General features: G+C 36.9%; 1 protein-coding gene and 8 non-coding genes across 11 annotated transcripts in view; 1 reads left to right on the forward strand and 8 right to left on the reverse strand.

Moving 5' to 3' along the window:
* The window catches only part of kif5ab (kinesin family member 5A, b), a 147,663-nt gene that overhangs the window by 34,229 nt on the left and 91,734 nt on the right, over positions 1 to 21,700 (forward strand). For all 3 annotated transcript variants that reach the window (XM_087801844.1, XM_087801845.1, XM_087801846.1), the window contains exons 2-11: positions 1,896 to 1,983; positions 6,208 to 6,281; positions 6,582 to 6,686; positions 6,981 to 7,029; positions 8,508 to 8,563; positions 10,480 to 10,567; positions 10,779 to 10,903; positions 13,236 to 13,340; positions 14,886 to 15,034; positions 18,248 to 18,396. In XM_087801844.1, the coding sequence (XP_087657970.1) occupies positions 1,896 to 1,983; positions 6,208 to 6,281; positions 6,582 to 6,686; positions 6,981 to 7,029; positions 8,508 to 8,563; positions 10,480 to 10,567; positions 10,779 to 10,903; positions 13,236 to 13,340; positions 14,886 to 15,034; positions 18,248 to 18,396 (988 nt within the window). The remainder of the gene's footprint in view (positions 1 to 1,895; positions 1,984 to 6,207; positions 6,282 to 6,581; positions 6,687 to 6,980; positions 7,030 to 8,507; positions 8,564 to 10,479; positions 10,568 to 10,778; positions 10,904 to 13,235; positions 13,341 to 14,885; positions 15,035 to 18,247; positions 18,397 to 21,700) is intronic.
* Positions 19,510 to 19,582, reverse strand: trnar-ucg (transfer RNA arginine (anticodon UCG)). The gene has a single exon. It is a non-coding gene; the product is annotated as a tRNA-Arg (tRNA).
* On the reverse strand, positions 19,715 to 19,787 carry trnar-ucg (transfer RNA arginine (anticodon UCG)). The gene has a single exon. It is a non-coding gene; the product is annotated as a tRNA-Arg (tRNA).
* trnar-ucg (transfer RNA arginine (anticodon UCG)) lies at positions 20,032 to 20,104 on the reverse strand. Its single transcript has one exon. It is a non-coding gene; the product is annotated as a tRNA-Arg (tRNA).
* trnar-ucg (transfer RNA arginine (anticodon UCG)) lies at positions 20,245 to 20,317 on the reverse strand. The gene has a single exon. It is a non-coding gene; the product is annotated as a tRNA-Arg (tRNA).
* On the reverse strand, positions 20,765 to 20,837 carry trnar-ucg (transfer RNA arginine (anticodon UCG)). Its single transcript has one exon. It is a non-coding gene; the product is annotated as a tRNA-Arg (tRNA).
* trnar-ucg (transfer RNA arginine (anticodon UCG)) lies at positions 20,978 to 21,050 on the reverse strand. The gene has a single exon. It is a non-coding gene; the product is annotated as a tRNA-Arg (tRNA).
* Positions 21,183 to 21,255, reverse strand: trnar-ucg (transfer RNA arginine (anticodon UCG)). The gene has a single exon. It is a non-coding gene; the product is annotated as a tRNA-Arg (tRNA).
* Positions 21,498 to 21,570, reverse strand: trnar-ucg (transfer RNA arginine (anticodon UCG)). Its single transcript has one exon. It is a non-coding gene; the product is annotated as a tRNA-Arg (tRNA).

Below are 21,700 nucleotides of genomic sequence, written 5' to 3' on the forward strand. Positions count from 1 at the left end.
TTACATAGTTACTTACTCACCTCTTGACAGTTGCAACTCTCCAATGGCTGAAATTGCTACTTGTGTCATCAAAACAGCTGCATAACTGGCCTTCAGTAGGTGTACATTCTCTCAACTTCCACCTCCTCCGCTCTCTTCGATTATACATAGAGGACCATCGTTCTAGCAAGAGTCTGCATCCAGGTCATGGTTAAACCTTTCACCCAGGCCTGTCCACACCTCTCAGCATCATCCAGCCTTGCTGTCTGTCTCTGAGAGATCAACTCCCTCGACAAAGTCATGACTTGAAAATGGAGGCTTAAGAGAAAATACTTCTGAGTTTACTCAAGTATGTCAGACTTTACCTTTACCAAAATAATTGAAGAATTGTAAGACATATTTAAATGTTTGTCCTAATGTCAGCAAAAGAGAATTTTCAGACTGAGCTCTGTGTTTCAAGTGATTACCTCTGCCAAGGAGGTTATAGGTCGTCTGTGTTCATTTACGAAATAACTGAAAAATGGTTTTCCCTGAATACATCACTTCATTTTGACCATCAGAAAAATATGAATAGAATTTTGAATGAATGATGAATTACCATCTGGACCCATAACTAATTTGAAGGGTACTTTGCTTTCCGCTAGAGTGCTGCATGGTTAAGCTTTACTCCTTCTTGAATCACAGCTCATAGCAAAAATGGCGCCTCAAGACGATCGTTCCATTAGGCTTTCGAGAAATTATATTTATTAATACTAAGAAAAACTACTTTTAATAACAAGCTTAACGATATCGTGACCAACTATGAAAACATTTATGGAACACTGATTATTAATACCAATAGTAATTGCAGAAAGGATAATCAAAAGCGAAAACATTTTTATGCAGTTTAATAACAAAAAGGAAATATTTATTGTGTGTCAGTTATACCAGTGGAAATTTTAAGACGCTTGTTTCAGTAATGTATAGTGCAAAAATAAACCCAAAAACTAGTGAAAAGAGAGAGTTTTACTGTTTTAATCTGAAGTTCGGTCCGTAAATATAATATCAATATTAAACTGATCTTTATCGCGGTACAAAAAAGGTTGGCGATCCCAGAGTTATACTAAATAAATAGTATTTTTTGTCTGGAACATGACCTTGGTTGTGTTTAACACTTTTTTTACACCCCTGTATTAATGTGTGAGTTGAGCGAGTAAATTCAATGGCGAGTTTTATTGTCCAATATTCATCTTTAAGGCCATGACTCCTTGTTAAACACTCATTACCTCACAGCAATCCATCCATTTTAAGTTCCATTCGCTGTTTTACAACGCAGCTCCTACCAGATTTGTAAATTAGGAATGCAATTAGTTTTAGGACATCGCTGTTTACGAGCCCATTGTTTATAAACAAAAGTGCTGCCAGGTCATCTTTCCTTTCTTCGCCTTCATCCCTCTCTGCTCCTTCACTTTGGTCTGGGAGTCCTTGGCTCTAATGGCTTCACCTCAGATGTGATCTCTTTTCGGCGTGTCTCCCGGGGTTGGACAGCCTTTTGCAGAGGGCTTATTTCTGCTCTCAAAACACCCACTGCTTCTCTAGAGCGTGCACATGCCAATAAAATTTGATGGTCTCACCCAAACATACCACTCAAAGTAGACAGATGGTCCTTGTTATGGGATTTGTGCTCTTACATTACGACATTAGAGCCCCAGATGTGTTCTGCACCAGGAAATTATTCGTTGTGAGTGAAGCGTATGAGCTGTTTTAATGCTGGGAATATGGTTTTATTTACGGTTCGACTGATAAACGTACACAGTCTGCTGCACCTTCTAACAATCTCAGCTATGTGCAGAACATGACTGCCAGGAAAATATGCTTTTGACAATAATTTCACGGTGGTTTGTTCTTTAAAATGGCTTCTTTTGTTTGCTTCACAGGGGAAGACGTACGTGTACGACCAGGTGTTTCCAACAAACACGAGCCAGGAACAGGTCTACAATACCTGTGCCAAACAGATCGTCAGCGGTGAGCGTTATACTCTTGTTCTACTTTGGTATATTTCGAAACACGGCATCGTCCAAATTTGACCTTTAATTAGCATTGTTTTTTGCATTTTAATTTCTATTGTAAATTTCCTGTGGTGATATATTTATTTTTTTATAAACATGAGAATTTCAAATTTACTTTAAATAATGTGCAGTACTCTAAAATTCTCTCGAGGGATATACAGGCTTATATCGCTTAGTGGATAAGAAATAACATTACATTTAAATTTAAGATAAGGTTGACAAACTCAACCAATTAACCCTTGTGTGTTATCCATTGGTCAATGTGGCGAGAAAAACAAGGGCAGAAAATAAATGTGTTCTTGGTATCCCTTGATCCAGAGACAACACAAGGGATACTACACACACACTTGTTATGGGCCTAATAAGTTGGTTAATAAGGTATCAAAATGTCAAACACTGTTGAAATCACAGACTGAACAAAATCCAACTTTATTGGAAGGAAGCTTTAATAAAATATCATTTAAGGAGGCACATTCTAGCTTAAATCATCTCTGTGTTAACTTTCAAAGTACACAAATTCTCCTTTTTCAACAACAATTAGTTAGCTGGATTCAGCCTCTTGTAGTTGTAAGCCTGTGAACCACAATATTTCTTTCATAAACTTAAGTATTTTTGGACTGTTTGAATTATGTTTGTATTCCAAACACTTTCAAAACACTGTGGTAAAGCATACGTCATGCACTAACCCAGTAAACAGGTACTTTTTTTAAATAAGGTAAAAATATAGCTAGCTTTATCATTTAACCCTTGTGTTGTCTCTGGGTCAAGGTGACCCCAGGGCCCAAAAACAAATGGGTCAAGATGAACGACCTCCACCACTGCATATGTTCACCTTGACCCAGAAGCAACACAAGTGATACCATAAATACATTTCTTTTTGAGCGGCTTAGGTTCAGCTGACCAGAAACTGTTTCCTTCAACTGAGAAACATCTCTAAATTTAGGAAAATGTTGTCACAACATGATCTGGAGCTTGTAATCCATGCAATTGTGTCTTCTCACCTGGACTATTGCAACAATTTGTTTTCATGTCTTAACAAGAAGGAGCTGTCTCGCCTGCAGATTCAGAACCCGCTCAAGTAGAAGAACTCACATTTCCCCGATCCTTAAAACTCTTCACTGGCTTCCAGATTCTTTCAGGATCAACTTTAAAATTCTGGTTCTTACTTTCAGATCTATTCATAGTCAGGCTCCTCCTTACATCGCTGATCTGATCCAGCCTTACACCCCATCTCGGGCTCTGAGGTCTGTGGATCAGAATCTACTGATGGTTCCTCGCACACGGTTCAGCACCAGAAGAGAGAAATCCTTCCAGGCTGTTGCTTCAAGCTTTGGAACGATCTTTCTCTCTCTCTGCGCTTGATGGAGTCTACTGACTCCTTCAAGAAACATCTAAAGACATTTTTATTTGTTCAGGCTTTTCCTTGATTTTTCTGGAACTCCTGTGTTGTTCTCAGTGTTATCTTGACCTTTAAAGTATTTACTTTATTGAGTATTGTTTTGATTGTTTAAGCGCTTTGTGACCCTGGTCTGGAAAAGCACTATATAAATATAAATTACTTACTTCCTTACCTTAACACAGAAATAATACAAGGGTTAAATAAGTGGATAAAATAAAATACTTAATTTTATCAAACCTAAAACAATCAGTATTAAATCAAGAATATAAGTACATTGTTTACTTGTATTAACCTTCATTATTATTTTTATTTATTTTGCTGCGTGTTTTATCTAAGCTAAATGTACTATGTTATAGCAAATTAGCTTAAACCTATAAAATATATGTAATAAAGAGAAATATGGACTCAATGGATATATTGTTGGACAGTTTACGTCGTTCTATAGCATCAATACAGAATAAAAACATAATTTTACTCCAAAGATCACCCGAAACTGGTTAAGTTAGCAGTTAGGCTATGTTAGCATTTTAATAATACATTAAAGGGATCCTTCATCGGAAAAGGTTGACATGCACAGTTAAAAAAGACAGTGAAGCAGAAATAAAAGGTAAACGTTAAATATATATCTTTTTTTATAATCTTTTCTTTAATCTAATCTCTGAATCGCTTTACAAATGTATTGTTTGACCCAAATCAGGATGAAACGATTGTTCACTCTGGAATTAAAACCACGTCGACATCCATCACACTTCAAAAGCGAACGGGGAGTGTCCCTCTCCCCGTTCGCTTTTGCCCTCAAGCTCTCATTTTTTGGTGCAACCTTCAAAGTCGGTAGAAAGATCATTGAACTAGTGGAAGATGGAGCTGGAAAAGATTGACTTGTATGGTTAGAGATTACCATACAGCAGCAGCAGACAAATTAAAATGCATAACTATTTGCACAGTAGAGTTAGAGAAGCCCTGGGGAGCCGGCAGAATTAAGGAGAAAAATCCATTTCAGGGGAGAAAAAAGACTTGACATGCTGCGAGAGCGGAACCTGTGTGGGGGCAGAAATATCTACGTGCTGTCTTTTGTGTCGTATTCTGTATGTGTTCAGTCTGGTTCAATAACTCCAATCCTTAGTTTTAATTCGAGGTGTCAGACTCGGTTGCCGTAATCATCAGGAGGAAAGACTGCTTAGTGCAGGGAAAAAAAACAAAAACAATAAACAAGGTTGGTGGGATGAGAAAGAACGTTTTTTTTTATTGTAGACACAGTGTGGTCATCATTCAGAGAAGACTAGAGAAGACATCAGCACTTCTAGCTCAGACATGTTCCAGAGTCGCCCGTCCTTTATGATTCATGATGCTTTATTTATCATTCATGATATTAATGAACCTTCCTGTAACAATCTGCTTATTGCAATTATAAAAAACGTATTAATTAATCTGACGGCGCAAATTGCTTTCACTGTTTTAGAGAGATGTTTCACAGCACTGCTGCCTTTTATCACAGTTTTAATTTTGAAGAGCTGTGATGGAAACAACAATGTCAGACTGGATTTTCAGAACATGTCTTCAATGGGATCATATTAACTAGTGATGGGCTGATGATGCTTTATATATTTGGCTCTGATATATTACTTTAATTGATCCTGTCAACGAAACAAGGCTAAAAACAGTAATAGTTGTGTATGAAATTGTATTAGGTACAGCTTATTAGCTGGACCTATACTTGGTGTTCAGTGCAGCAACAGAAGATAACTGAGCTCGCTGGTTTAATAAAGTCGCTTTCACAAAGCCAAATGATTGTTTGGCAATATTCACCAGGTTTTTAGATTGATTGGGTCGTAAAATCTTTCATTATTTGACATCATTCTACCAACGTCTTCAGACACCTCGAACCAAGTGCTACATAAATCTCTCGTCTTAGCTTTCGTTTCTCTCATTATCTCTGTATCTTTCTTTCTTTTGGTCACTGTCAATTACTTTTTCATGTTGTTTCCTGAGAGTTTGTTAACTTACTGGATGTAATATCTCTTTCATTATAAACACACATAGTCGGTGTTAAAACAATGCCACCTACTGCAGTGGATGTGCAATTACACTTTTATAGCCACAATATTTAGGACTCAACTAGTCTGAAGCACAATGCAAATTACTACATATGTAAGTGTCTTTTAAAAAACAATAAATAATTATTATGTGCAATATTTTCAACTGACACAATATTGTACTTAAATGAAAAAAAAACCTTCAGTTTCTCACCAGCTTTCAGGTGAGATTAAAAATAAGGTCATTAAAAATAAATATTAGCTCTCTCTGAGCTTCTTGTAGTTACAATAAATATACTGCAGTTCACAGTGCACAAGCTAAAGATACGGGCAGATGCCATGAACGTCCTCACTAGTCATGGTCGATCCATTTGCTAAGATGATCTTTCACATGCACTCGTCTTGATACATTAGGCTCATTAAAAAGAGCGACTCCAATTACACTTTCTTGTTTGTGGCCACCAAGGTCATTAAGCAGCTAACTAAGCTTAAATACCAATGGTTCCAGAGTGTGTACCAGATGTACTGTATGAAGAACTAGACTTCAGAGCAGAAGGTCATGTTTATTTGTCAGTTATGTGTTTTTGCTGCCGTCCTCAAACTGTTGTATTCCTCTATATATCTTACTTATGATCCCCGATAGGCCTGAAATGTTCTTTCTATTTATGCATTTCATGCTTATTGCTTTTTCATTTTGACACACTTCCCTCGTTTAGAAGTTCAAGTGGTCTCTTTTCTTTCATTTCAGATGTGCTCGGGGGCTACAATGGAACCATCTTTGCTTATGGGCAGACGTCGTCCGGGAAGACACACACCATGGAGGTATAGTGCTGCTCAATAATTCAAGAGTCGGACCACTGGCTGTGTACACTGTGTGCTCTCAGACATGCCAGTTTTTTTTCATGCAATATCCTGACAGCACATCCATCTCCATCACTGTCGTCGCGATCATTCTCCACCTTCTCAGGGAACTACCCTCTCTAGGGAGACACATCTCTTCTTGTCAATTCAAAAGTCTGCACACTTTCTTTTCTGTCATGGTTGTCTGTGTTTAATTCCTCACTGTGTCTGCTCTTATCCTCTCCCCCACTCACTTGTTATCTTATCTCCGGGAACATCCAGGGAAATCTCCATGACCCCAAGGGAATGGGGATCATTCCCAGGATTGCTGAAGACATATTTGAACATATTTTCGCTATGGATGAAAACCTGGAGTTCCATATAAAGGTGGGTGCGGAGCGCCACGTGAGCCTGTGACCCTGTACGGTCACGTACGGTGACGTAATCCTCACATGGGATCCTCCATTAATCAAGAGCTATAAACCTTGATAATCCCAGGGTATTTGTTATGGTTTCTCTTTATACCAGTGTATAATAATGCAGGATTATACCTCGCTGGAGTCAGAGAACAGATTACATGAAGCATTATTTGTTTTTGACAATGAGGATTAAGATCCTTTTATTCTGCAGAGTCATGTTTACTTTTCTTTACTTCTCAAGGTAACACGTTTTTTTCTGCAGGTTTCCTATTTTGAGATCTACATGGACAAGATTCGGGACCTGCTAGACGGTGCGTTTGAACTCCCATGTAACATTTCAATTGTAGAAAATAACTAGTGTTAGAAAATCCCGAGGGTTTAATGGAATCTTAAAAAAATATCCAAGGGCAATTCATTAAAATATGATTATGAGTAAGATTTTATTTTAGTTATAAATTAGAAGGTCAAACAAATCTTTTTTTTTCAGTAAGAGAATCCATTTACCATTGATTCAAGCAATGAGGTTTATCACCGCGCGTCATCAATCCTGGAAGTCTCCAGCTCCAAGTTACTCATTGTATAAACAAAGCGGGCGTGATTACAGGAGTGAAGCCATTATTACGTCGTAATGGACTCAGCTCTCATAACCTCTCATTTGCTGAGACTTAAGAGGGTGGGGGGTTGAACTTTATAAAGTAATAAGTTGAAAAGATGGTCATGATGAGGGACTTACTGCATCTTGGAGAGGAAGACTTCAACATTTAAAACATGCAAATGAGTCAGGAGAGTTGGGAGTTCACATTAGTTGACCTTCAACTTTAATTTCAAATGGTATTAAAACAGCCTGAAATTTAACTTGCCTTAAGCTGTAAGAGCCATGATCCAGGAGTTCTCAATGTATGTAGGAATACCAGAATATTGTTTACTTAACATTCCCATCACGGTTTACAGTGATTGTATCAAGAAGTCTCACAAAAACCTGTGTTTATAGATAAAATAGCTTTATGGTGTTTTCATATTGGGATCGGTATTGATTTGCAGGAGATAAAAACAACATTGAAGCACTATAATAAAAATTCCCTGGATCTGTAACTGAGATTCTGAGAATAGCATAAATGTTTTCTTTGCATGTGAATTTGAAAGGACACAAAAACATGAACGACTCCACCACAACACAGGACTAAGTAAAGCACTAAAACAATTTAATTAAGACTGCTTAAGTCTTGAAATATAATAGAAATGAACCCAAAAGCAACAAGAATGTCCCATATAGAGTTGAGAGTATAGAGTAATTTTCACTTGTTTAGAGAGTGTTTTTCAGTATATTGACCCCATCAAGAATTTAAATTGTCAAGACTCCCGGGCAAATTCGAGAATTTAAAAAAAAACACTTTTAAAAAGTATTAAACAATAGAGCAAAATCTAAATACATTTTTTTGTCTTTAAAAAATATTTTTACTGGTATCAAATGCCTCATGGAGCAGTACATTTAGCACAATATTAAACCACTTAGATCAGTATCATACTGCATTAGATGGTCATAATACGTTAATTGCTGCAGGCTATGGACCTGTTAACTTTTCATATAAGGCTAAACATTATTCATAAAATAGCTGATTTATTATTCATGTCTGACTTGTAGACATAACTGAGCCAGGTCAAGTAATATCCATCTCTGCTGGCTCATTTGTATATTCTATCAGAAGCACATTTCCACATGCATGTATGCATGATCACCCTCCATGCCCTCCAAGGAAACTGACCTTTCTCTTCTGTCCTCCAACTCCAGTGACGAAAACCAACTTGTCAGTTCATGAAGACAAATACAGAGTGCCCTACGTGAAGGTGAGTCACCTCCAGTTTGACACGATCCAGTGAATCTTGTGACAAATATTTGTTCCTGTTTTTATTGGGTGTGGGAATTTCACCGTCGACCGTCGGCGGCGACTTTTATTTTCTGTCTTGGTCCTATAAAGAGAATTCAGTCCTGCATAACGTTTTTAATGAGGCCAGCAGATCTTATAACAAAGGATTCGTTGCAGATTTTTTTTTTTATCAAGGATTATCTTAGATAAACACCATTCTTTTAAAGAAACTTGCATGAAAGGAGATTAATTAGTTATGAAGTTTTATTTTTTTCAAGGACTAAATGGATGCAACCTTTTATTTTTTAATATTTAACGACCTTTTTACATGTTTGGGAAACATTCAAAATCGGCTTTCTAAATTTATATATTTAATTTTTCACTTTACACAAAGTGAAAAAAAAATCTTAGCCAGTCCCAGACGGTCAATATGTTGGTGTAAATAATATCATAGGGCAACTGTATTTGAAAAAAACATAAACGAAAGAAAACTTTCTTTTAAAAACACGTCGTAAAGACTGAAGATGTTCCTCGGTTATAAACTAGGTTATGTGATCGTGTTTATATCAGTCTGTCTGTTTGTCTCTTCCTCAAAAACACAAAAACAGAAAAATGTATTTCTGTAAACAAAAAGTTGCTAATGGGTAATTGGAACAGAGTTTAGTAGTATTCTGGATTACCGTCTGGATCCACAAAGGATTTATGAACCTCTGTTTGAAGAGCTATCATTAAAAAAAAAACACTGATATAAATGATACTCTGTAAAGGTGTTTGCTTTGGTAGTTTTATTTTATTTTTAAAAGTTTTTCTTTTGTTATCCATGAAGACATTCCTCATCGTAGAGCATTAAATTGTTTTCTAGCACCAAGAGACAAACAATGTACAACTTGAAATGAATGTCCAAGACGTAACAAAACAGGGGTTTTACTAACAACCTTCCAAAGTACTTTAATACTATGGAAATTAAGACACCTGTTTTTTTTAAAAACACAACATAAAGAGATAGATGTTCCTAGGTTATAAACTAGGTTACGCAATTGTATTTTTAAGTCTTTTCTCAAAAACTCAAAAACAGAAGAATGTATATATGTAAAAACAGTAAATAATGCTAATGGGAATAGAACCGATTTTAGAAGTATTCTGGATTACTGTCTGGATCCATAAACAATTTGAAGGATTCGTCAACTTCTGTGTAAAGAGCTATGTACGGTATGCAACTTCCAAACTGTTTGTCCTGCAGTCTCATAGAGCTCACTGCTATCCACGGTGATCCAAAGGCTTCAGAATTCTTTTATCTAGAAAAAATGTTTAACTGAGCTTCGTGAAGGTCTGTGCTTTGGTAGTTTTGTGATTTTTTTTTTTTTTTTTTCTTATCCATAAAGATATTCTTCATCATAGAACACTGAATATTCAGCCCTAAGAGAACAAAGTTAGACTTGATTTGGTTATCCAAGAAGAAACCTTACAAAGTATTTCAATATCTTAGCATTAACCAGAAACTCTAAAAGTACTTTTCTTTTTCTACCTCACACCTATAGCACATAAATACGTATGCATATGGTTATTACAGAATTCGAACATGTACAACTTGGAATCTAATCCAAGTTGTATTTTTATTTACTTTCCTCAATTTAAAAATACCAAGAAAGTTGGAGGATGCTTCCCTTCACTGGTTCTTAAATTTGCGGGTGTGATATTTCATTACCATATGTGCCACCAGCAGAACTAATTATGCATAACCATGACACAAGCCGGTCACAAGTTCAGAGGGAGGTTTCATGCTGTGACTGCTAAACCCATTATGGGATGTTATTTGAAGGTATACACAGTACGTCTTCATATATGAGTTTTGTTGACACTTTTATGGCAGCAAATCCATGTGTTTGTCGCTCTCAGGGCTGCACTGAGCGTTTTGTCACCAGCCCGGACGAGGTGATGGATGTGATAGATGAGGGGAAAGCCAATCGCCACGTCGCTGTCACCAGTGAGTCGCGTTCTCTCTGCCTGTTCTTGACTTGTTGACGTCTTCTTATATTTGAGTCCGAAAATAGGCAGTTAAGAGAAAAATCAGTGTAATTACAGTGTCTCACGTCACGAGGCTGCCCGAGGAAGAATAATGAGCTCATTGACGTTTGACGTAAAATGTTTAAATGAGACCCCCCCCAAACCCCCACACTCTCTAACTTGTGTTTCAGACATGAATGAGCACAGTTCTCGCAGTCACAGCATCTTCCTGATAAACATCAAGCAGGAAAACGTGGAGACGGAGCAGAAGCTGATTGGGAAACTCTATCTGGTTGATCTGGCAGGAAGTGAGAAGGTAGGATCGTTTCCTGTGAACAGCAACAACTCAAAATCTCATTAATCAAATGTGAATCACTTTTCTCGGCCATTCAAGAAGTTAAACGTCCACCCACGCAGTTTGTTATTGATCTCAGGGTGGAATAATTTTCAGAGCCGTCACAAATTCAGCTCAGGCCGTCTCTGGTGGTTTACTGCTGATTGAACCGCTTCAAAAAGTTTGCGTCCGTGCTGCTCATCATCGACACGGATTCATCTTTTTCTGAAAAGCTTTTCAATGGAGAAATTAATCACACAAAGCAGTCTGCGTTTTTGACCGATGACTTCTCGTCTGTGCCTTCTGAAGGTTGAGGCAGATAAATAGGAACTAACGTCAACAGTGATGAATGTATGGAGGGCAATAAAGGTCAATCTTTTTAAATGCATCAAAACAACGTCACTCTGACTGTTTTACACATGGTTCGAGTTGACTCACCTTTCCTGCTCTTTCTTCACAATGTTTCATTTAAAGTGTTTGTGTTTCACCTCAGCCCCATCAGCAAGGTTTTTATCCAAGAAATGTTTCTTGTATTTTAACATTTATTTTAAAAATGTATAATTTTGCCAAATTGATACTTAAGCGTTTTTTCCAAGTTCAAAGATTTGTTTTCGATCATCAGAATATAATACAATTATTTATAATTTGTATTATTACTTACTGATGAATTTTTGTCCCAGTAAAACTAAATAAACCATTAAAATATACATGTTTTTTTATCACCAAAGTATATATATATATATTTTTTGAATTCAGATTATTACTTCAGATTATTACTTTCTGATCTATTTTTCTTCCGTGAAAACAAAATAAACCACGAATAAATGTGTGTTTTTATCGCTGAGTTTTTAAAAAATGTATTATTATTTAAAATGTATTTTATTACTTACTGATATATTTGTCTCCCATTACAACCGAAAAAAAAATCATAAATAAAGTATTTTTCTATCATCAAAGTAACTTTTTTATAATTACTATTTAAAATTGAAAAAAAAACTATTAAAATATATCTTTATCATAGCAGTATGTTTGGTTTCTTTTTTATTTATTCATATTATCAATTACTGTTAAATGTATTTGTGGCCAGTTAAAACTAAATAAACCATTCAAAAACAGTATTTTTCTATCCACAAAGTATATTTTTTATGATTTTAATTGCTTTCATGCAAGTATATTTGTGTCAATATTCAAGTTCTACTCCTCCTACATATAAATATATTAAATGGTTTAAGGAATTGCAGTTTTGCAACTATATTATTGTAGAAGAGAGCAAATATAGGAAACGATAAACATTCTTGACGAACGTAGCTCCTCTAAGAGTCAACATTTTATGAAGTGTGATTCACATTTGGCTAGAGTGTATATTCATTTTAAAGATGTAGAAGAAAGATCCCTTTGAACTTCAAATGAACATTTTGTACGACATAAGGATTCTCTAGGTTTCTGGTCTGGTTTCAGGACCAAAGTCTTCAAAAGAGGCTGCAGGTGATCTGCAGTGATGTAATAGCCAGTAACGGTTCATTTACAAGATTCTCATCATTGGGTTGGAAACATAAAAAAAAAGGAAAATGTTTTGAGGAAACCTGTGAAATGGAATAATAAGATGAGTCGATGGAGGATCTTTGTACCTGCTTCAAGCTTCTCACACCTCTCACACTTTCATTCTCTCCAGGTCGCATCAGAAATTCAATAGAAGATAAATTAGAGATGCAGACAAACACCACCCTTGGCTCCTCGCTCTAATTTATTGTTGATTATTTTGTTGTGAAATAAATCGACCCATTGAATTAGTCTTACTGAGTTATCTAATGCTTCTGGAAGTAACAGACTGGCTTTATGTGATGTCGCCTTTTAACCCTTAACTGGGTTCATCATTGGGCTTTAACTCTACTTTATTTTCAGTGTTTTTATCATTTTATTTAATAATATTTTCCTTGAATGGAATTTTGTTTTATCTTGTTTTATTACTGTGCTGTTTTTATGTGTTAAATTGTAATTTTGTGATTTTTTGATTAGTCATCAAAAAGTTCCATATAAATAAAATGTACACATCTAGGTGCATTTGGATTGTTTACCTTGTTTTGATGGATGTCTTTTTTAATTGCCCTAAAGAATTTGAATGTGCAAAAATATGTTTATTTTGATTAAATCATATTCACATGCAGGTTTTCTTACATTATTACCACAACAACATTCCCCTTGTTTGAGGCTCATGACAAAATTAACTCTTGTTATTCTGATTCTCTACGTATATATTTTGACTCTGGCAGTATAATACTAAGAGATTCCTCCTCCTGGTTTGTATCTGTGTCAGGTCAGTAAGACTGGAGCAGAGGGAGCCGTCCTGGACGAGGCCAAGAACATCAACCGGTCTCTGTCAGCCCTGGGGAACGTCATCTCTGCGTTGGCTGAAGGAACGGTACGTTGGCATCATTGCAGCGTTTTTGTCAACACTGTGTGGTGATGCGGCTGCTGTGAGCTTGTTTATTAATCTTCTCTTTTGAAAAGCTTGACGCTTGTAATTAGTAGCAACAATCACTGGAGGGATTTCAAATTTATTTTGCAGCTATGCTTTCATATTTTATCATCATCAGCGAAATTAGTGTAGTTCCAACTATACTCCCTATACTTCTACTACTACTATCTCTGTGGATGTTGTTGGCCCAATAATCAACGGATGCATTGCACCGGTGTTACTGTTCCATTATAATAAATAAATAAATGTTACAATGTCCACTGGCAGCGGCTCAGCTGCAGAAAGATACAGTAAGATTCTTAGTTTCAGATCACAAGCAGAAGTCATTTAGAATTACGCCACCCACTGTTTAATTGTATAAATTATTTTATATAGTAGAAATCTGGCTTCATATTGTGATATTCTGTATTGTAGTATTGATGCAAGCTGAATTAACACAGTAGATCAGAGCCAAATATTATAAAGCAGAGAATTACATCTAGTGCTTTTTCTGAATTAAGACACTGCATCATGATACAGTTCATGCTGTACCATGATGCCTTAACAACCCATCACTAGTAATAACGGTATTGCAACATACAAAACTATGTATTTTATGACCAGGTTTTTTTTCACCCTGATCAGCATAATATTTATATTATTCCCTACTTTCCTAGTAATATAAAAAAATGTGCTATGTATGACTATTACAACTTGTACTTCTGTAAGTAATATTACTACCCGTTAAGTGTAGTAAGACATTTATATCTATTTACTATTTGCTAGAGGGCCTATTTCTGCTAGTAATAGACTACTAAAGAATCCACATCGTACTGCGATAATTATATTTGTCAGTGTTCCTTACATAAACACTTTACTGTTAACATTAAAATTCAATTAATACTACACTACTTCTTATATTACAGGTATTAACGGTGTCTTTCTAATATGCTATTTTCTAAAACTACAACTCAAAACTATATTACTATAACTAGTTCTAAAATAATTATTGAAGTCAGCATCAATGATGCTAACTAGTGACTTCAATCACTACAATATAACTTTCATAATTCAACTGTGAATGAAAAACAATTTCAGTTGCGACGACCCCCACATTTATCGAGCTCTGCTCTTCCTTCTCTCTTCAAACCTCGGCACTCATACTTCGCAGCATCTCAGTAGAACAGCCACACCGCTGTAATTATAACCAGCTCTGATGTGATGCTCTGGGAATCCCTCTTCACCTGAATGGAAAAGCTCGCGGGCCTCACCAATCTTCCTTAAACCACCTGCCATCCAATTTCTTCTCTTTCAACCAGGACAGGCTTCTGGAAAAGAACGAGGGAGAGAAAAAAGAGGCGTCCTGCTCCTTTGTTCCGCACTGATTCTCTTGGCACATTCTTGTCAGAAAAGCGAGAATTTACTTAATAGTGGCGTGATTCCGAATCTCTCTGATGCTTTTCTTCTTAGTCTTTCTGCTCTGTTTCCTTGTTTGATTATTCTGCACAGAAAACCCACGTTCCATACCGTGACAGCAAGATGACTCGCATCCTGCAGGACTCTCTGGGCGGAAACTGTCGCACCACCATGTTCATCTGTTGCTCCCCCTCCAGCTACAACGATACAGAGACCAAATCCACGCTCATGTTTGGACAGAGGTAATGTCACGTTCTGTCGCACGTCTCTTACATGTACTACACCAGCCTAATCCAAACACCAGTTCATTTATGGAACCAGAAGACACAGCTGTTATTGTTATTCTATGTTATAATGTTACCTCCTCCAAGGAGGTTAATGAGTTGCTTCTTAATTATTATCTTCCATAAGTTTTGTGTTGTTTATTAAAGAAGTGGAATGACAATAGGAATCCTTGGGGGCCATCATATGACAGCAACGTTTATTAAACAATGCTCAAATTGTCTTGGATTTAATAAAGAAGTAGGCATATAATTCTGTTTATAGTTCAAATTACCTCATTCCCCACCAGTATGCACAACCGTTGACTTAAATAACCAATAAATTACAGCAGGGGTCAAACCTAAGAAATAATAAGAAAAGAGGCCGGAATTATGAAAGCAAATCAGTGACATTAAGCATTGAAATATTTTTTGGTAAGAATTCAATTCAAACTTTACTAGATTGAAAGTTTGAACTTGTTTATAAGGAATATTTAAATCAATTATTTGTATCTTCAGAGATTGAAATCAAAATAAATAAAAAACATTTCTAGTCTATAGAGTTTGATTTTCTGATCCCCCCCAAAAATGAATAATAATAATAAATAATAATAGATAAATAAATAATACTATTTATTTTATATAAATAAATGTTGGTATATTAGTTGGCCGGTCATTTTATTGGGCACAGTAAACAAAACAAAAAGTCAAATATCAAATTAAAATACAAATAGAATACAAAAGCAAACACCAATTTTCATCAATCTTATTTTGTGATGTATGAAGCCATTTTTGTTATATTTTTGTCTTTTAGTTTTATTTAGTTGTTGATATATATTTATATATATATTTGCATTGCAGTTTAATGAAGATTATTTTAAATATAATTAAATAAATGATAGAAATAGCACCATTTAAAAAAAGTTAAAATAAACAAGGGGAAAATAGAAATAGAAATTTGTTGCAGTGTAAATATTTATGCTTTTAATTGATTTAATTTTTTTAATTTCCACACTTACTGCTAGTTCAGGTTATTTTGTCATCCATGACCCAATGGTATTCGTAGACAAGCATCACAAGTTTGTCTGGAGCTAGGATTGAACCTGCAACCTTTTGGACTGCAGGCAACCACTCTACCATCTGAGCTATGACGCCCCATGATGAGTCCTTCTCTCTGATGAAGGTCACTGACACTAACCGCAATGATTTGACTCATGCACTTACAACCCTGTCTGATTTATGTCGGCCGCCAAATCATCAGCAAATCAGTGATTTGATGCAGTTTACGATGATGAAGCCAACATAAACATTGCTCTATCCTCAGGCTTTAAGAAGTCACTGTGAGTTTTTGGCAGAGTAAGGTAATCAAACACCGTTTGATGGCTGATTAAAAAGGCCAAGATAATAATAAGCTTAATGAACATGGTTAGCATTAATTGGTAATGATCTCGGTTAGTGTGGTCTTGACTACATTACTGGAAAGTTTATGTTCAAAACAGTCGTAGACCTGAAGACTACCTAGACAAGTTGTATCCATTGCAATAGTGCATTACTATTTAATTTAGAAGTAACATAATAATATGTAACTTGATTCTCACCAGATTCGGTAAATGTAAGGTGTTTTTAAAGAAGAGTTAATGTTTAACTGACGCCAACAGTTTTGTTTTATTTATGCTCCTCAATGTGTTTATTTCAACACTCAAAATCATCTTATTTTCTCTAAGTGGTCAAAAGGCAGAAATGATCATAAAACTGTTTTTTCATCACAGCTGCCAAACATTCAGTGACACTCAAAGATTCCGATACTTCAGTGAATTACTCATTTGTCTGTCAACGAAAAAAATAAGAAAACTCGAAATGCATTTTGGAAAAAAAACAAAACTCCAGCCATCTCAATTTCCCGTAATGGTAAAATTGCTATCGTTGTGTGAGGAGGAATGAATAATATATGACCGGGGTAAGGAGGTGAGACAAGCCAGAGCAAATGTTTGTTTTTTGAAAAAGAGGCTTTAGGTGTTGAACAATAGCATGTCTGGTGGTAGAATTAATTCATGCTTGGGATGAACTATGCTGACACACGTGGAGTGAAACAGTAAACAAGACCAAAGGGTTCATCCGATGGGAAAAGACTTACATAATGCTATTATCTCTCATGTCATGCATATGTAGTTTCGTACTCTTGTTCATTGCACCATTTTCAGAAGCAGCTGTCAGTATTAGTGTGATCACAAACATTGATCAACACTGAGAAACACCATTTGATCTCAAACATATATAGCTCATGGAACCAACTGAAAACCAATAAATACTAAAAGTTCACACCACATCAATCTACATTGATGCAGAGGCACCAACTCTTAGAACCAAAGTCCTCCTTGGTGTAAAACTGAAACAACTGTTCAAATAAACCTCTCAAATAAGGAGTGAATAATGGTTTCTCATGTTATATTTAAATTTCAAAGACAATTCGACTGCCTAGAGAACCTCTACATACGGCACGCTTACTGCAATGTTTTCATATTAACTGTTTACATGTTGCTGACACTGGTCCTGTTTTTAAAAAAATATGTGATTTGGGCGGGACTCCTCCCGCAGGGTCAGGAGTTCATTCCAAATATTAAAACCAAGGCTTCAGAATAATAGATCCTCATTATCTAGACATGATGAAGCCAGCAGGACCTTTTCCTTTTAAAACAAATCTGCAGACAGGAGCTCCTAAGGTCTAATAAGCTTCCAGGGGGAGGCACAACTATTAAAGGTGAATAACTCGTCAACACTTATTTAAGCACTTAATTAACTCAGATATGATGAGACAGTGTAAGATCAGGCTCATTTTCCATTAACTGCAGATGGACCAATTGTCACCGGAGTGTGAAATTAAAAAAGAGCTTCTGACGCCACGACTGCATCATAAATATTCAGACCCTGTGAACCTGATGGAACAGTTCAGTGTTAGACTATAAATTCTCTCTAATGAAAAGAAGATTCCGAAAAGAAGGATGTCTTCAGATGATCATTTAGAGCTGCTCCCTCTGCCCACAGTGCCCACTATAGAGACAGTCTTTACTGGACAACCTGCCTCAGAGTCACTTAACATGTCCTCTAAGCATTCTTTTCCTCCTTCTCTCTTCACCTCTCTCCTTTGCTCTCCTTCATCCATTCTTGTCTCACCTCACATTATTCTCACCACGCCAGGGCCAAAACCATTAGAAACACAGTGACAGTGAACTTGGAGCTCACCGCCGAGCAGTGGAAGAAGAAATATGAGAAGGAAAAGGAGAAGACCAGGTCTATGAAGGAGACCATTCAAAGACTGGAGGCGGAGCTGGATCGCTGGAGGAATGGTAATACCCACCTCAAAACTTTTTCTTGTCAATATGAATGGTATAGATGGTAGATCACTTTTGAAAGAAGGTGACATATTATGAGTTGACATTTTTTTTAGTTAGAGAAGGAGTTTCTAGACATCCATCTGAACAAGTGTTTTGCCTTCAGTTTTTTTTGGTGGGGTAGTAGTCAGCATTTTCTTTTACTGAAAATAGAACAGCTGAATTTATTACCAGGAAAAAGGGACAACAAGCTTTGACCAAGAAGAGAGTGAAACCCTCAATCTTTGATTGGACAGGCAATTTGATATTTAGGATGGGAAAGTTCCGATTTTTTTTAAATTAAAGAAGTCCTTGTTCTTACACGCTGTTGTTTTTTTGCATGTGCAAAGAGGTTTAACTGTTTTTTCGGAGATAACAAACAGCCATTTGTTTACTTGAGATGGAACAGTTCTAATGTCATTATCTAAGTACAAAAATATAGCCAACAGACTCAACCACGAAGGGACTTGAACTCTGAATATTCATATTCATATGAAGTCAGATGCCCCTATCCATTAGGCCATGCAGTCCTTTGGTAGTTCACCCTAATATTTCTGGCACAGCAAATTAGATTGTTAAAACGTTTTTTTTTCTGGGATAACCAAACACCATTTGTTTACTTGTGATGGAACAGGTCTGATGTCATTCTCTAAGTAAAAATAAGAAACATGTTATTGGACCATGAAGGGATTTGAACCCTTAATCATAGGCGCTGAAGACAGACACCTTATTCATTAGGCCACGTGGTCGTGGTTGTCACACTATGTTATTTTTTGGCAGAGTCAAATAGGTTTAACCTTTCCTTTGGGGATAACCAGAGACCATTGGTTTACTTGACATGGAACTGTTCTGGTTTCATTATCAAAGTATAAAGTATAGCAACTTGATCACGAAGGTACTTGAACTCTCAATCTTCTGATTCGAAGTCGGACGCCTTATCCATTAGGCCACGCGGTCCTGATTGTCATACTATGTTATTTTTTGGCACAGGCAAATAGGTTTAACCTTTCCTTTGGGGATAACCAGAGACCATTGGTTTACTTGACATGGAACAGTTCGGATTTAAGTAAAAATTATAGCCGCTTGATTTGACCACGAAGGGACTCGAACCCTCAATCTTCTGATTCGAAGTCAGACGCCTTATCCATTAGGCCACGCGGTCCTGGTTGTCATACTATGTTATTTTTTGGCAGAGTCAAATAGGTTTAACCTTTCCTTTGGGGATAACCAGAGACCATTGGTTTACTTGACATGGAACAGTTCGGATTTAAGTAAAAATTATAGCCGCTTGATTTGACCACAAAGGGACTCGAACCCTCAATCTTCTGATTCGAAGTCAGACGCCTTATCTGTTAGGCCACGCGGTCCTGGTTACCCTACAATGTTAGTTTTTGGCATAGGCTAAGAAGGGACTTGAACCCTCAATCTTCTGATTCGAAGTCAGACGCCTTATCCATTAGGCCACGCTGTCCTGGTTATCCTACTATGTTAGTTTTTGGCACAGGCTAAGAGGTTTAACCTTTCCTTTGGGGATAAGCAGAGACCATTGGTTTACTTGACATGGAACTGTTCTGATTTCATTATCTAAGTAAAAAGTATAGCCACTTGATTTGACCACGAAGAGACTTGAACCCTCAGTCTTCTGATTCGAAGTCAGACGCCTTATCCATTAGGCCACGCGGTCCTGGTTGTCATACTATGTTATTTTTTGGCAGAGTCAAATAGGTTTAACCTTTCCTTTGGGGATAACCAGAGACCATTGGTTTACGTAACATAGAACTGTTCTGATTTCATTATCTAAGTACAAAGTGTAGCCACTTGATTTTACCACGAAGGGACTCGAACCCTCAATCTTCTGATTCGAAGTCAGAAGCCTTATCCATTAGGCCACGTGGTCCTGGTTATCCTACTATGTTATTTTTTGGCACAGGCTAAGAGGTTTAACGTTTCCTTTGGGGATAACCAGAGACCATTGGTTTACTTGACATGGAACAGTTCGGATTTAAGTAAAAATTATAGCCGCTTGATTTGACCACGAAGGGACTCGAACCCTCAATCTTTATTCGAAGTCAGACGCCTTATCCATTAGGCCACGCGGTCCTGGTTACCCTACAATGTTAGTTTTTGGCACAGGCTAAGAAGGGACTCGAACTCTCAATCTTCTGATTCGAAGTCAGACGCTTTATCCATTAGGCCACGCGGTCCTGGTTATCCTACTATGTTATTTTTTGGCACAGGCTAAGAGGTTTAACCTTTCCTTTGGGGATATGCAGAGACCATTGGTTTACTTGACATGGAACTGTTCTGATTTCATTATCTAAGTAAAAAGTATAGCCACTTGATTTGACCACGAAGGGACTTGAACCCTCAATCTTCTGATTCGAAGTCAGACGCCTTATCCATTAGGCCACACGGTCCTGGTTGTCATACTATGTTATTTTTTGGCACAGTCTAAGAGGTTTAACCTTTCATTTGGGGATAACCAGAGACCATTGGTTTACGTAAGATAGAACTGTTCTTATTTCATTATCTAAGTAAAAAGTATAGTCACTTGATTTGACCACGAAGGGACTCGAACCCTCAATCTTCTGATTCGAAGTCAGACGCCTTATCCATTAGGCCACGCGGTCCTGGTTGTCATACTATGTTATTTTTTGGCACAGGCAAATAGGTTTAACCTTTCCTTTGGGGATAAGCAGAGACCATTGGTTTACTTGACATGGAACAGTTCGGATTTAAGTAAAAATTATAGCCACTTGATTTGACCACGAAGGGACTCGAACCCTCAATCTTCTGATTCGAAGTCAGACGCCTTATCCATTAGGCCACGCGGTCCTGGTTACCCTACAATGTTAGTTTTTGGCAGAGGCTAAGAAGGGACTCGAACCCTCAATCTTCTGATTCGAAGTCAGACGTCTTATCCATTAGGCCACGCGGTCCTGGTTATCCTGCTATGTTAGTTTTTGGCACAGGCTAAGAGGTTTAACCTTTCCTTTGGGGATGACCAGAGACCATTGGTTTACATGACAGAACTGTTCTGATTTCATCATCTAAGTAAAAAGTATAGCCACTTGATTTGACCACGAAGGGACTCGAACCCTCAATCTTCTGATTCGAAGTCAGACGCCTTATCCATTAGGCCACGCGGTCCTGGTTATCTTACTATGTTATTTTTTGGCACAGGCTAAGAGGTTTAACCTTTCCTTTGGGGATAACCAGAGACCATTGGTTTACGTAACATAGAACTGTTCTGATTTCATTATCTAAGTAAAAAGTATAG

The sequence above is a fragment of the Callionymus lyra genome, chromosome 10 (assembly GCF_982586985.1).
Source record: "Callionymus lyra chromosome 10, fCalLyr1.hap1.1, whole genome shotgun sequence".
Classification (NCBI taxonomy): domain Eukaryota; kingdom Metazoa; phylum Chordata; class Actinopteri; order Syngnathiformes; family Callionymidae; genus Callionymus; species Callionymus lyra.